Raw genomic sequence first — 16,356 nt, 5'->3', positions numbered from 1 at the left:
GTCCATTTCTTCCAGGTTGTCCATTTTATTGGCATAGAGTTGCTTGTAGTAATCTCTCATGATCCTTTGTATTTCTGCAGGGTCAGTTGTTACTTCTCCTTTTTCATTTCTAATTCTATTGATTTGAGTCTTCTCCCTTTTTTTCTTGATGAGTCTGGATAATGGTTTATCAATTTTTTTTTTATCTTCTCAAAGAACCAGCTTTTAGTTTTATTGATCTCTGTTATAGTTTCCTTCATTTCTTTTTCATTTATTTCTGATCTGATCTTTATGATTTATTTCCTTCTGTGAACTTTGGGGTTTTTTTGTTCTCCTTTCTCTAATTGCTTTAGGTGTAAGTTTAGGTTGTTTATATTTGATATTTCTTGTTTCTTAAGGTAGGATTGTATTGCTATAAACTTCCCTCTTAGAACTGCTTTTGCTGCATCCCATAGGTTTTGGGTCTTCGAGTTTTCATTGTCTTTTGTTTCTAGGAATTTTTTGATTTCCTCAGTGATCCCTTGGTTATTAAGTAGTGTATTGTTTAGCATCCATGTGTTTATATTTTTTACAGATTTTTTCCTGTAATTGATATCTAGCCTCATAACATTGTGGTTGGAAAAGGTAATATCTTCTTCTTGGGTTGATCCCTTGATCATTATGTAGTGTCCTTCTTTGTCTCCTGTAAGTCTTTGTTCTAAAGTCTATTTTGTCTGATATGAGAATTGCTACTGCAGCTTTGTTTTGATTTCCATTTGCATGGAATATCTCTTTTCCATCCCCTCACTTTCAGTCTGTATGTGTCCCTAGGTCTGTAGTGGGTCTTTCTTTGACAGCATGTATACGAGTCTTGTTTTTGTATCCATTCAGCCAGTCTGTGTCTTTTGGTGGGAGCATTTAATCCATTTACATGTTAAGGTAATTATCAATATGTACGTTCCTATTACCATTTTCTTAATTGTTTTGGGTTTGTTATTCTAGGTCTTTTCCTTCTCTTGTGTTTCCTGCTTAGACAAGTTCTTTTAGCATTTGTTGTAAAGCTGGTTTGCTGGTGCTGCATTATCTTAGCTTTTGCTTGTCTGTAAAGGTTTTAATTTCTCCATTGAATCTGAATGAGATCCTTGCTAGGTAGAGTAATCTTGGTTGTAGATTTTTCCCTTTCATCACTTTAAATATGTCCTGCCACGCCCTCCTGGCTTGCAAAGTTTCTGCTGAAAGATCAGCTGTTAAACTTATGGGGATTCCCTTGTATGTTATATGTTATTTTTCCGTTGCTGCTTTTAATATTTTTTCTTTGTATTTAATTTTTGATAGTTTGATTAATATGTGTCTTGGCATGTTTCTCCTTGGATTTATCCTGTATGGGACTATCTGTGCTTCCTGGACTTGATTGACTATTTCCTTTCTCATATTAGGGAAGTTTTCGACTATAATATCTTCAAATGTTTTCTCAGTCCCTTTCTTTTTCTCTTCTTCTGAGACCCCTATAATTTGAATGTTGGTGCATTTAATGTTGTGCCAGAGGTCTCTGAGACTGTCCTCAGTTATTTTCATTCATTTTTCTTTATTCTGCTCTGCAGTAGTTATTTCCACTATTTTATCTTCCGTTCTTCTGCCTCAGTTATTCTGCTATTGATTCCTCTAGAGAATTTTTAATTTCATTTATTGTGTTGTTCATCATTGTTTGTTTGCTCTTTAGTTCTTCTAGGTCCTTGTTAAACATTTCTTGTCTTTTCTCAATTCTATTTCCAAGATTTTGGATCATCTTTACCTTCATTACTCTGAATTCTTTTCCAGGTAGACTGCCTATTTCTTCTTCATTTGTATGGTCTGGTGGGTTTTTACCTTGTTCCTTCATCTGCTGTGTGTTTCTCTGTCTTCTCATTACGCTTAACTTACTGTGTTTCAGGTCTCCTTTTCGCAGGCTGCAGGTTCATACTTCCCGTTGTTTTTGGTGTCTGCCCCCAGTGGCTAAGGTTGGTTCAGTGGGTTGTGTAGGCTTCTTGGTGGAGGGGACTTGTGTCTGTGTTTTGGTGGATGAGGCTGGATCTTGTCTTTCTGGTGGTCAGGACTGCATCTGTTGGGTGTGTTTTGGTGTGTCTGTGACCTTACTATGATTTTAGGCAGCCTCTCTGCTAATGGGTGGGGTTGTGTTCCTGTCTTGCTAGTTGTTTGGCATAGGGTGTCAAGCACTGTAGCTTGCTGCTCATTGAGTGGAGTGGGTCTTAGCATTGAGATGGAGATCTCTGGGAGAGCTTTTGCATTTGATAGTACCTGGAGCCGGGAGGTCTATGTTGGACCAATGTCCTGAACTCAGCTCTCCCACCTCAGAGGCATAGGCGTGACACCTGGCCGGAGCACGAAGACCCTGTCACCCACACAGCTCAGAAGAAAAGGGAGGAAAAAAAGAAACAAAGTAAGAAAAATAAAATAAAATAATATATAGTTATTAAAATAAAAAATAATTATTAAAAAAATTTAAAAGTAATAATAAAAAAAGAAAGAATAGAGCAAGGAAACCGAAAAAACAAATCCACCAATGATAGCAAGTGCTAAAAACTATACAAAAAAAACCCAGAAAACAAAAAATGGATAGACAGAACCCTAGGACAAATGGTAAAAGCAAAGCTATACAGACAAAATCATATGAAGAAGCATATACATACACACTCACAAAAAGAGAAAAAGGAAAAAAAAATATATCTATATATATAAAAGAAAAAAAAAGAGGATGAGAGCAACCAAATCAGTAAACAAATCTACCAATGATAATCAACTCTAAATACTAAACTAAGATAAACATAAAGCCAGGAACAAATTAGATGCAGAAAGCAAACCCCAAATCTACAGTTGCTCCCAACATCCACCACCTGAATTTTGGGATGATTTGTTGTCTATTCAGGTGTTCCACAGTTGCAGGGTACATTGAGTTGACTGTGGAAATATAATCTGCTGCTCCTGAGGCTGCTGGGAGAAAGTTTCCTTTCTCTTCTTTGTTCGCACAGCTCCCGGGGTTCAGCTTTGGATTTCGCCCCGCCTCTGCGTGTAGGTCACCTGAGGGTGTCTGTTCTTTCCTCAGACAGGATGGGGTTAAAGTAGCAGCTGAAGAGGGGGTACTGGCTCACACAGGCCGGGGTGAGGGAGGGGTACGGATGTGGGGCGAGCCTGCGGCGGCAGAGGCCAATGTGACGTTGCACCAGCCTGAGGCGCGCCTTGCGTTCTCCCGGGCAAGTTGTCCCTGGATCACGGGACCCTGGCAGTGGCGGGCTGCACAGGCTCCCGGGAGGGGCGGTGTGGAGAGTGACCTGTGCTTGCACACAGGCTTCTTGGTGGCTGCAGCAGCAGCCTCAGTGTCTCATGCCCGTCTCTGGGGTCCGTGCTTATAGCCGCGGCTCGTGCCCATCTCTGGAGCTCGTTTAGGCTGTGCTCTGAATCCCCTCTCCTTGCGCACCCCGAAACAGTGGTCTCTTGACTCTTAGGCAGTTCCAGACTTTTCCCGGACTCCCTCCCGGCTAGCCATGGCGCACTAGCCCCCTTCAGGCTGTGTTCACGCAGCCAACCCCAGTCCTCTCCCTGGGATCTGACCTCCGAAGCCTGAGCCTCAGCTCCCAGCCCCCGCCCATCCCAGCGGGTGAGCAGACAAGCCTCTCGGGCTGGTGAGTGCTGGTTGGTCCTGATCCTCTGTGTGGGAATCTCTCCGCTGTTGCTGTGCTCTCTTCTGTGGCCCCGAAGCTTCCCCCCTCCGCCACCGGCAGTCTCCGCCAGTGAAGGGGCTTCTAGTGTGTGGAAACCTTTCCTCCTTCACTGCTCCTTCCCACTGGTGCAGGTCCCGTCCCTATTCTTTTGTCTCTGTTTTTTCTTTTTTCTTTTGCCCTACCCAGGTACATGGGAGTTTCTTGCCTTTTGGGAGGTCTGAGTTCTTCTGCCAGCGTTCAGTAGGTGTTCTGTAGGAGTTGTTCCACGTGCACATGTATTTTTGATATATTTGTGGGGAGGAAGGTGATCTCCACGTCTTACTCCTCCACCATCTTGAAGGTCTCCTTCTTTGCAGTTCTTTTTGTTTTGATAGTATATCCCACTAAGGATGTTCAGTCAAATTACTTATTTTTTTTAATTACTTATTTTTAAGTCACTTTATAGTTCCTCTCTTGTGGTTATGTTACCAACTTGATACAAAGAATAATTTAATTTTGCTTTTATTGTGAATTTTTAAAAATTAATTTTCTTTTAGAATTATATAAAATGTTGAAGTAGTTTTGAAATAAAAACAATAAAATCAAGGTATTTTCAGAGAAATCTAGCTTCTTTCCTCGTCTCTACCCTGTTCTTGCCTCCCTTTTTTAGGGGACCAATTGAAAAAAAAATTGTGTGTTCTCCTTCTATTTAAAAAAATACAAGTGTGCGTGTGTGTGAGAATGTGTGTATGTGTTCCCTCTTTACTTTCTTAGATATAAGGTAGTTTAGTATATATACTTTTCTTCATCTTCTTTTACTTAATATATTCTGGATATCACTCCATAGCAAAACAGGGAAATTCTTTTTATTTTAGCTGTATTTTGTGGGTATATCATAGTTTAACTAATCCTAGGTTAATATTTAAGTGTCCTTTATTTTGAGGAAATGCTGACATATTTTATTCTTTTGTAATATAATTACAGGTTAACATAATACCTTGTGATTGTATCTGTTTGATTTCTATAGTTATCAAATCTTGTAACCCAGTGGTGTTTAGTTTCTACAACTACCTTCGAACTCATCCTTTGCTTATTCGAAGAAACCTTGCCTCCCCTGAAGGAACTTTGGTAACCTTAGGTCTCAAAACAGAGAAGAACTTTGTTGATAAAATTAATCTCATAGAAAGAAAATTATTCTTTACTACAGCAAATGCTCATTTTAAAGTTGGATGTCCTGTTTTAGCCTTGGAGGTACTCTCCAAAATTCCAAAAGTTACCAAAGTGTCTGCCTTACCTTCAGAAAAAGATCAGCCTGACTTCACTTCTAAAAAGATGGACGATGTACCTTCAGAATCAAAAACTCTGAGTGATGGTGATAGAAGTTCTGGAATTGATTGGTCAAACGTAACTTCATCACAGATTGACTGGAGTCAGCCAATAGTAAAAGTTGAAGAGGAACCTCTTACTCTTGATTGGGGTGAAGAGCACAATAGTGCCTTAGAAGAAGAGGAAGAAGATGCTGTCGGTTTAGTAATGAAAAGTACAGATGTCAGGGAAAAAGATAGACAAGATCAGGAAGCCCCAGACCCTAATGTGTTATTGACTCCTCAGGAAGAGGATTGCCTTGAAGGTGATTCTGAAGTTGATGTGATTGCTGAACAACTAAAATTCAGAGCTTGTTTAAAGATCCTTATGACTGAACTAAGAACATTGGCTACAGGTTATGAAGTAGATGGTGGAAAACTCAGATTTCAACTCTATAACTGGCTTGAAAAGGAAATTGCTGCCTTGCATGAAATATGTAATCATGAATCAGTTATTAAAGAATATGCCAGTAAAACGTGTTCCACGGTAGAGAGTGATATTCTGGATCAGGAAGAAATGGTGGACAAACCAGATATTGGTTCCTATGAGTGGCACCAAATAGAAAGGCGGAGACTACAGGCTAAACGAGAGCATGCAGAAAGACGGAAGTTGTGGTTGCAGAAGAACCAAGATCTCCTCAGAGTGTTTCTTAGTTACTGTAGCCTTCATGGGGCCCAAGGTGGTGGTCTGGCCTCAGTAAGGATGGAACTCAAATTTTTGCTACAAGAATCACAGCAGGTATTGACTTTACTTTTGTTTTCAATCTTGGTTATTTTAATAATTTCAATAACTCTTTCATTTATAGTTGTAAAGCTCTTTTTACTGGTTAATCTTAATGTGATTAGCTCCTCTATTCATAGGAGGCACATATTTACACTCTGTATGGGTCTTTTTAGACAAAAGTTTTGGTAATTAGGAGTAGGCTAAAAGCTTGAGAGCACAGCTGTGTCAAACTCATCTTTACATCTTCTGCATCTAAGCATAGGACCTGGTACGCAATCAATTTTTGTAGAATAAGTGAGCAGGCACATTAACATATTGCTTTTACTCAGATGTTTACTGCCAGTATTTTTATCATATAACTATTAATTGCTTTTTTTGTCCTTCATTTTAACTACGGAAAAAATAATCTCCTATCACTCACAGGAAACTACAGTGAAGCAGCTCCAGTCTCCACTACCACTGCCTACCACCCTACCTCTGCTTTCAGCAAGTATTGCTTCAACAAAAACAGTCATAGCTAATCCTGTATTGTACTTAAATAATCACATCCATGATATACTTTATACTATTGTTCAGATGAAAACACCACCTCATCCCAGTATTGAAGATGTGAAGGTAATGTAGAGTTTATGATCATTTGGTATTGTACACACTGAGAAGGTAAATGTGTTATACTTGTCTTCCAATTTGAACTTAGAAGAAATATTTTACAGTACTCTTATCTGCTACCTTCTCAGTCTGATTAGTTCAAGACTATTTGTCCAATGAATGTAATTTGAAAGTAAGCATTCTTGAAACTCTCCCATTTGCCACAGCTTGGATGGAGTTTAAGCTAAGTGAAGTAAGTCAGACAGAAAGAAAAATACCCTATGTTATCACTTATATGTGGAATCTAAAAAATGAAACAAATGACTGTATATAACAAAACAGAAACAGACTCCCAGACATAGAGAACAAACCAGTGGTTACCAAAGTGTGTGTGGGGGGGGCACATTATGGGTAGGGAATTAAGAGTTACAAACTACTAAGCATAAAATAGACAAGCAACAAGGATATATTGTACAGCTCAGGGAAATAGAGCCATTATTTTGTAATAACTTTAAAGGGGAGGATAATCTATAAAAATATTGAACCACTAGCTGTATACCTGAAGTTAATATGATAGTTTCTTCTTACTTATGGAAAAGTTATCATCTTCCTTTAAGACAGGCAAATACTATTTTGGTAATAAAATTCATTTTCTAGACAGTATTCTTGCCAAATATTCCTTTGGATTCTCCATCTCCTTTAAATGAATCATTAAGTAGAAATATTTATAACTGCTTAGATGCCAGGATATTATGAAAATATAAGTGCAAGGGGAGGTATCTTTGAGAGAACCATGATTGATTAGAAATAGTCCCAGAGAAAGTACCCTCATTACTGTCTCCCTGATGATTGTGTTTTGTTGGAGGCTGTGGAATAGTTTAGGGCAATTAGAGTTTTGGCAGAGTTACTACCCCAAATTAAAATTATATCCTATGCTGAAAACTTAAAAATGGATAGATTCTAAGAAACAGTAGGGAGTGTGGCAGGATCTGGAGAGATGACCAGACTTCCACTGTGCTAGCCTAAGTGTATTTGTACTGTGCTTTTTCCACTTCCAGTGGCTGATGTCATTTCAGGTACCCAATATTTTTATTTTTTTGTTTGAAAGGCACAGTCAATCTCTGGTAGTACATTCTTCTGAAGGACCCAAGGTTTACTGGTCATATCATCCTATTAGAGACTTCTAATCCATAGCATGAATTAATCTGTATCAGTATTTTAGCAGAGATTAAATTATTTGATAGGTGAATATGGAAATGCAGAAAATGCAGAAAATGCATATAAGCTCTAAGTAAACATTTCTAGTTCCTAGAAATTTGGATAAGCTTTCAAAAAGTATGAAACTATTTCTAAGATCCCTTCAAATTTTAAGATTGTGTGAGTCTCAAAATGTTTATTCAGTGTGGCATTGTAGGATGTGGTTTTTATGTTATATTGATAATTTTTAAACTTTCAAAATTTAAAATTCTAAGACTGCATTACTTCTAAGTACTAAGTGGATTACTTGCTTTCTGGAAAATTAACCATTTCAGACAGTGATTGATATACTTTCTAAACATTTAATTCATTCCTACTGATAAGATCAAGTTTTTCGTTTCATCAAGGAGAAGTTTTCATAAGGCAACTTTAAATAAAAGCTCTGAAAATTCTCTGCTTATTTTGGTTCTGCTTTTTTTGAGTATTACTATTTAAGCTGTTCATTAGCAGGCTAGGACACAGTCCCAGCAATGTGAACGTTGGCACTTTGCTTAGGGCCTGCTAAGTGGCAGGCTCACAGTAATAAATATTTGATAAAGATGCATATGAATCAGTTAGCTTTGTTGTGAGCATGGATATTGAATTGGATGAGTTTTATTTTAGAAGCTTTAAGGTAGAGTTAGTAGTCTCATGTAGGACCTAGTCTTATTTATGATATTGCTAGTTTCCTGGGTATTTTCTGATTTTTAACATACTACTGTTGTGTAGAAATGTTAGTACAAAATGTAATTGTGGCTGTTTTGGTTTTAGGTGCACACACTTCATTCACTAGCAGCATCACTTTCTGCATCAATTTACCAAGCATTATGTGACAGTCATAGCTACAGGTAAAAAAAAAAAAAAAAAAAATTACCCAAATAGTATTAATACAGCAAAAGCATTAAACTGTTCCAGAGTTATATTAAAGTTCTGCTTCCTAGGGACTGAAAAATCCTCAAATATGACCACCATGTGTACTTTAATAGATGAGAATGAGAAATAAAATAATTATTTGTTTAGTTTAGCTATTACCTAGTAACAACAGAGACATATAGAAAATGACGAATAGTAAAGGAAAATTATCATCACCATCTTTTTTTTTTGTTTTCAAGAAAAGAAGTGTTCACTATCCAAAGTAATTTATGATATGAAGTTTTCTTATTTTTTCCTCCTTAGGAACTATTCCTTTTAGCATTAGATTAGTTTCTGTTTGTTTGGTTTTCAGTTGAAAGCGGAAGAACTTTTGAAAAATGAGAAAGTACATTCCTAACATTGAATTATTAAAATCAGTTTTACTTACCCATTTCTGTATGTCTTTAGAAGTGATATCAATAGATGTAATGGTTTGAATTTTTGTTAAATGTCTAATTGCCTTCATCAGTGTATACTCTGTATTTTAATGACTAGGGCAGTATAAGTAGTAAGAAATTGAACCACTTGGAAAGATGACCTAGATTTAAATGGATTATATTAATAAATGAAAAGTTTGTAATATAAATAGAATCACATTATATTACACATATGTCTAGATTTTTTTTCTTATAAATTCGGCAGCCTGTTGTGGGAAGATTTGTTATTGCATAGGGAATTACTCTCTCAAAATGGCCTGTTCTTTGATGTTAGCCTAAGAAGGCCATGTCTAAGTAACTACAAAAATTTGGAAATGTAAATAAGTGAAAAAGAGTTTGGTTGACTGTGGTCATCTTAATGATCAAAGACAACTTGTTTGATATCAGTCACTGCTTAAAATGCGCCAGATGAGAATCCAAATAAATTTTGTTTAAATGTGTATTTTCTAGTTTTTAGGCTGTGATTGACTCTCCAGGGAGTCAGATTTATTTTCTTCTTTTGTACTTCCCCCACTCCGTAAAGATGAGGAAAGTAAATATTTGGACACATTTGGCTTTAGGACTAGGTGTTTCTAAAATAGAATTCTTCAGATTTTAGTTGATGTTTTAATTCAGAGTTGAGCTTGCACAACTTTACAGAACTAAGAAATGCAACAAAATAGTGCCCTGAAACTTTCTGACATATCTTAGTACCAACAGTAGTCTCCTTACAGCAGACTTAAAAAAAACATACAAATAAGTGAATATAGAAAAGATTTTTAAGTATTAGGTGGCATTTGGGAAAGGTTTTAATGACTAAATGTCATCTGCCTAAATAGAAAATTTGGTATTTTGTTTTAAAAAGCTATCGATAAATATTTGTAACTAATTTAAAGAACTTTCTGAAATAATTTTTTATTAGAACAGTGAACTCAGTTTTAAGAGTTTTGTTTTTGTTACAGTTATCTAAAATAAATACGTAGAGGGTATAATTGCATGTTACCTCTATTAAGACGATAAATAACTGAACCTTACTTGTTTTAGCAGTCAGACAGAAGGGAACCAGTTTACAGGAATCGCTTATCAAGGGCTTCTTTTAAGTGATCGTCGAAGGCTAAGGACAGAAAGCATTGAAGAACATGCAACACCAAATTCTTCTCCTGCTCAATGGCCTGGTGAGAATTTGAGTGGTGTTTTTTGTTTGTTTGTTTTTTTAATCTTCTATTTGGCAACTCCTTTTTACAAAGCTACCAACTGGTTTCCTGATTGTTGTTGTTTGTGGATTTGGTGAATAGTTTTTTATTTGTTTGTTTTTGATGATGTTTTCTGCCATGGATTAGGAATTCTTAAGTACGGTAATGTTGTCTGAAGACTCAGAAAGTTAAGGCTTCAAAAACCAGCTGTGTTGACCAGCATAAAAAAGCAAGGTTTAACATCCTTTGCAAGGGTGAGCACGTCATGTTTCTTATCCTTAGACATCCTGAATTAGAATCTTAGAGAGCCAGTATCACAGAGCTGTTTTTCACAGATACATCAGAATACAGTTATTCTCAAGAGTGTAGATGTATGTTAGGACAGGAGTGACCATTCTGTGGCACATACATCATGGTGTCTGCCAGTCCTCTTCCTCCGGTTGGCTCTTTCTCACTCTCCATATCAGTTATTTCAAACCTTCTCCACTCTCTTTTTTTTTTTTTACCAAATAGTTTTTTTTTTTTTTTTTGAGTTACGCGGGCCTCTCACTGTTGTGGCCTCTCCCGTTGCGGAGCACAGGCTCAGCAGCCATGGCTCACGGGCCCAGCCTCTCTGCGGCATGTGGGATCTTCCCGGACTGGGGCACGAACCCGTGTCCCCTGCATCGGCAGGCGGGCTCTCAACCACTGCACCACCAGGGAAGCCCTCCACTCTCTTAATATACTTTCCTCGTCTGCCATGTCATTTAACTTTTGCTCTACTTGCTTTATAACTCTGTAGTTACATGTTAATGATCATTGTGAAGAGTGGCAGTAGAAGGAAGTGACAGACTCCAAGTGTGTATTTAAAATTCATTTATGCATAAGTTTCTCAAAACATATTGTTGTCGTTTTGACTTTTTATTTAAATAATTTCAGACTTAACAAAAGTTTCAAAAATGGTACAAACAATTCTTGTGTAACCTTCACCCAGATTCCCCAAACAGTGACATTTTACCATACTTGCTTTGTCATTCACTCCTCCTCTCTCACTCACTTATTGTGTGTCTGTGTGAATATATACTTTTTTCTGAAATATTTGAGGGTAGGTTGCAGACATGATGCCCCTTTACATCTAAATATATCAGTTTATCTTTCCTAAAAACAGACATTCTCTTATTGTACATAACCATAGCACTGTTATCAAATTCAGCATCTTAATATTGATACAATACTGCTCTCTAATCTGTAGATTTTTTGACAATTTCACCTGTTGTCCCACTGTCTTCCATGTAACATTTAGTAGTATTGTCTCATGAATCTCCTCTAATATGTATTCCTCCTTCTTTCTTTGTCTCTCATGACATTGACACTTTTGAAGAGTACTAGCCAATTATTTTTTAGAATGTCCCTTCATTTGGGTTTTTCTGCTGTCTTCTTAGTATTATATTCAGGTTATGAAGAGAAATTGTACCCTTCTCAGTGTAAAATATCAAGAGACACATGATGCCACTTGGTCCCATTACTGGTGCCATTAACTTTGATCACTTTGTATGGTAGTTTCTGCCAGATTTCTCCTTTGTAAAGTTACTTTCTTTTCCTTTGCAATTAGTGAGTATCTTTTGAAGAGAATGTTTGAGATTGTGTAAAATATCATACTTTTACCCACTAATTATAGCATCCAGTGATGACTCCTGACTGAATCAGATATTACTGTGGGGATTACTAGATGGTGATTTTCTAATTCTATCCTTCCTTCTACGTATTAGTTGAAATTGTTCTGTAAGGAAGAGCTTTCTCTTCTCTTCCTTTAATTTATTTATTCACTCATTTATTATATCAGTAGGGATGAATGGATTCTTATTTTATTCTATAGCTTATAAACCATTCCTATCATTTATTTTGTTGCTCAAATTATGGATCTATATATATCTCCATGTGTATATATTCACACTATGTAGTATAATATAGATACATAATTTTGGTTAAAGTGCAAATTTGGATTTTTTTTTCCTTCTGGAGCTTTATGCTGATATACTTCTTATTATATACCCTTACAGGTGTGAGTTCACTTATTAATCTCTTGAGTTCAGCCCAAGATGAAGAGCAGCCAAAACTGAACATTTTGTTGTGTGAAGCTGTTGTTGCTGTGTACTTAAGTTTATTGATACATGCTCTTGCCACAAATTCCTCCAATGAACTATTTCGACTTGCAGCCCACCCATTAAACAATCGAATGTGGGCTGCTGTTTTTGGGGGAGGTGTAAAACTTGTTGTGAAGCCTCAAAGACAATCCGAAAATATTTCAGGTAAGATAAATTTGATACCAATAATGTATGTAAATGTAAATAGTTTCCAATGTGAAAGTAAAAGTTTTTTTTAATGTTTTAAGAATTTTTAATTTGAGAATCATGTATGTTTAAGGTATAATCACTCTTGTTAGGGTAATAAATAACTAAACTCATGTTAGAATAAAGAATATAGTTTCAGTTTAACACTTTTTGGTAAACCAGGACAAATATGAGGAGGATAAAAAAAAAGGAAAGGTAATGGTAAGCGAGGAGACAATGTTAAGGAATAAGGTCATGGAAAATGGATAGTTTTTAATTAGAGAAAGAAGATTTAAATAAATCCTCATAATCTTTACAGAGTATACCAGTAGTTGGCTTCAGATTAAGTTTATGGTCATAGACAAGAAGACTGTTCCAATCATGCACATGGTTTTTAAATTCCATTTTCTGTCCTCTTTTTTTTCTTATGGACCAAAATAGATTTTTTAGCCCGCTTTTTAAGATGGTAGGATGGTAAGATATAGACTGATGCCATGGGAAAGGTTTACACCTTGGCGCTGAAACACAGAAATTGTCTGTCTAATTCGTCCTTAGAAATGGTCATATTACAGATGAGGAGTTAGTCGCACAGAGAGTTTAAATGGCACAGGTTCTAACCTGTGTCTTTACTGCCCAAGATCGCATCAGATGGATAGGTTCCTACGTAAGTCAGAGTAAGGTAGGCAGTCTTATCGACTTGTGTTGTCTCCACTCCTGTTGCATGTGGATGACTCTTAATCTCCATCTTCCTACCTACTTATACTCCACTGTAAATTTAAAAGTTTTCCTCCCAAATCACTTCTTTTCTCTTCCTGAATTTTCTATTATTTTTTCATGGTAGGTAATACATTCATCAAATCATCATGCTTAAACCTCTGAGTACGTGTTCATGTTTGCATTTACTTACACCTGCTCTATGCCAGGCTTTTGGGGTATGGGAGTGAACGAAACAGACAAATCCCTTACCTTCATGAAGCTTACATCCAGTAGAGGTAAACACAATAAATTAACAAGTGATAATATTTCAGGTATGAGAAGAACTATGATAAAAATAAAACAGAGTGAGTGGACAGAGAATGATGAGGGAAAGGAGATGGGAACAGTTCATTTAGGGTGATCAGAAGACACATTTCTGATTAGATAGCATTTGAGCAGAGTCCTAAGGAAGTTGGGAATCAGATCGTGCTGATATCTGGGGCCAGAGCATTTCAGGCAGATGGAGCAGTGAGTGCAAAAGTCCTGAGGTAGGACTAGTTTGACCTTTTCCAGGAACTACAGTGGAGGCCAGAATGGCTTTCCTGATCCAGGGGAGTGTGGTCAGAGATGAGGTAAGATAAGTAACTGGGGCCAAGGTCATTGAGGGTTTCATGGGTCATGTAAAACTATCATTGTTGTTCTAAAGAAAGATAGGAAACTACTGGAGGGTTTTAAGCAGAGGAGTGACATAATCTGATTTAGGTTTTCAAAAGACCCACTCTAACTGCTACGTTGAGAATAGACTGTGAAAGAATAAAAGTAGGGAGCCCATGTGGGAGGCTCTGGGAATAGCCCACTTTAAAAGATAATTGTGGATTACCATCAAGAGTGAATGGATAAACAAAATGTGGTATCTAAGTACAATGGAGTGTGATTCAGCTGTAAAAAAAGAATGAAGTATTAACACATGCTATATAGCTAGCATGAGCCTCAAAAATATTATGCTGAGTGAAAGAAGCCAGGCACAGAAAGTCACACATTGCATGCTTCCATTTATATGAAATATTCAGAATAGGTAAAGCCATAGAGACAGAAGGCATACTGGTGGTTGCCGTGGGCTAGAGGGAGGGAGGAATGGGGAGTGACTGCTTAATGGGTATAGGGTTTTCATTTGGGGTAGTGAGAATGCTTTGCAGCTAGATAGGGATGGTGGTTGCACAACAGTGTGAGTGTACTAAATGCCACTGAATTGTACACTTTAAAATGGTTAATTTTATGTAAATTTCACCTCAGTTAAAAAAAGGTAAAAGTGGTTTAGCCTAGTGATGGACAGAGTGAAAAGTGGTCATATTCATCAAAGAGAACTTGAGATAGAATTATCATTTTCTATGACGGGGAGCTTCAGAAGAGGACCAGGCTGACTTCTTTCTGGTCCTCTCATATCCAATTAGTTCTGAAACCTTTTGATACTTCTTTTATGTATTTCTCATTTCTAACACTTCCTCTAGGTCTTTACCACCCACCATACTAGTTCAGTATACTGAACTAGCCCTTCTTGTGTCAGATTCTTCCACCTTCCTCTCTAATTGATCCTGCAGACTATACCTCATCATGTGTGTAGTTCAAGACACTTTCATGAGAATTGCCCATAGGATGAGCTCCCATCTTCCTATCCACAGGCTTGTCCCACCCTAACTCCAGACTGTTTCTCCTCCCTGACACCTGTCTAGCAAAAGAAGTTTACTCCTCATTCAGCCAAACCTTTGGTCATTCACTTCTGATGTCAACTTCCTCTTTTCACAAGGAGCTTCTGCTTTTCTTTTAAGTCATGCTTTACATCCTACATATTCATTCAATGAATCTTTCTTGAACAACATAGCCAGAAATAATCACTCAAGCACTCTCTGTACTATTTGTTGAATATATCATTTATTTAATACGCTGTATATAGAATCGCTTGAATTCTTATTCTATATAGCACATAGGCTGCTTCATTGCAAGTTAATCTTTTATACTCTATCCTCATCTGCATCTCTGCCATGATTGTTGGAAAACTGATGCAGTAACTAGAAAAGTTTAGAAGCACAGATGTAAGTAATTTAGTCTACACTAAAAACATGGCAAGAGTAGGATGAAAAGAAAGGTTAACTCTTTGAATTAATAATGGAAAATAAGGCCGGTTTTTTTTTCTATCTTTATTCAGCACCTCCTGTTCCTTCTGAAGACATAGATAAACACCGCAGGAGGTTTAACATGCGAATGCTGGTTCCTGGAAGACCTGTAAAGGATGCTACCCCACCACCAGTGCCTGCAGAAAGACCATCTTACAAAGAAAAGTTTATTCCTCCTGAACTCAGTATGTGGGATTATTTTGTTGCAAAGGTAAGGGGCGTGAGGAATGAAAGCTTTATGTGTGTCTGTTTTATTAACTCTTTTATTAACTCTTATGTTTGCATCACATTGGAATGATGGGGCAGCTTCTGGGTTGAATCACCATAGTTTAGACATTAATCTGTCAACTCCAGAAGCTGAATAATCATTCAGGAATGATCAGATACTTGAAATGGACCAGACAAATTAAAATCATATGGGACTTAGGTATAAACCAGAAGTTAGTTTATTAACATATAATCAGCATCATGCTTTTCTAGGGACTGGAATACCTGTATCTGCCATCTAACTTCCCTTCTTCTGATTATCAGTAGTTCCCTTGGTCAGCATGAAATTAGAGCAGAAGGAGATGGATGGGTACTTGAGGGTTCCATGAGGCCCCATGACATATCTCTGTTTCTCCAAAGCAGAGAAAACTTCTCTGGGGATCAGAATACTCATGGTGACTAGATCCAACATAGTCCCATTTTGTACCCTGTTGGGTGTGTGCTTTTCTGCACTTTGTTTTTTCAAGCACATCACCTTCTGTTGATAGGTTGATAGCATTATCTATTATTCTATTGATAGCATTATCACACACACACCACACACACCACACAATTCCTTAATATCATTAAGTATCCAGAGAGTATTCACATTTTTCCCCATTATACCTTAAATGTTTTTGAACAGTTGGTTTGTTAAATCAGGGTCCAAAATAAGATTCACACATTGCAATTGGTTGATATGTCTTAAGTTTCTTTTAATCTATAGGTTCTACCTCCATCTCTCTTTGTTAAATTTACACCCCCACCATTTTTTGCCCCCAAATTTGTCCTTTAAAATTTCTCAGTGGCTTTTGCTGATGGCATCCCATGTTTGGTCTTCTGACCAT

The 16,356-nt window shown here is 37.1% G+C and overlaps 1 protein-coding gene across 2 annotated transcripts in view; it reads left to right on the top strand.

The window, feature by feature from the left end:
- Positions 1-16,356, top strand: part of DMXL2 (Dmx like 2) — a 188,962-nt gene that overhangs the window by 153,847 nt on the left and 18,759 nt on the right. Inside the window, exons 24-29 of one of the 2 annotated variants that reach the window (XM_024128767.3) lie at positions 4,681-5,756; positions 6,165-6,356; positions 8,337-8,413; positions 9,941-10,068; positions 12,126-12,374; positions 15,295-15,473. In XM_024128767.3, coding sequence (XP_023984535.1) covers positions 4,681-5,756; positions 6,165-6,356; positions 8,337-8,413; positions 9,941-10,068; positions 12,126-12,374; positions 15,295-15,473 — 1,901 coding nt within the window. Of the gene's footprint in view, positions 1-4,680; positions 5,757-6,164; positions 6,357-8,336; positions 8,414-9,937; positions 10,069-12,125; positions 12,375-15,294; positions 15,474-16,356 lie in introns of both variants that reach the window. The other variant, XM_024128766.3, reaches the window with a different exon arrangement.

The sequence above is a fragment of the Physeter macrocephalus genome, chromosome 11 (assembly GCF_002837175.3).
Source record: "Physeter macrocephalus isolate SW-GA chromosome 11, ASM283717v5, whole genome shotgun sequence".
NCBI lineage: Eukaryota > Metazoa > Chordata > Mammalia > Artiodactyla > Physeteridae > Physeter > Physeter macrocephalus.
Note: the sequence above shows the minus strand (reverse complement) of the source record. Positions and strands in the feature narration are given on the sequence as shown.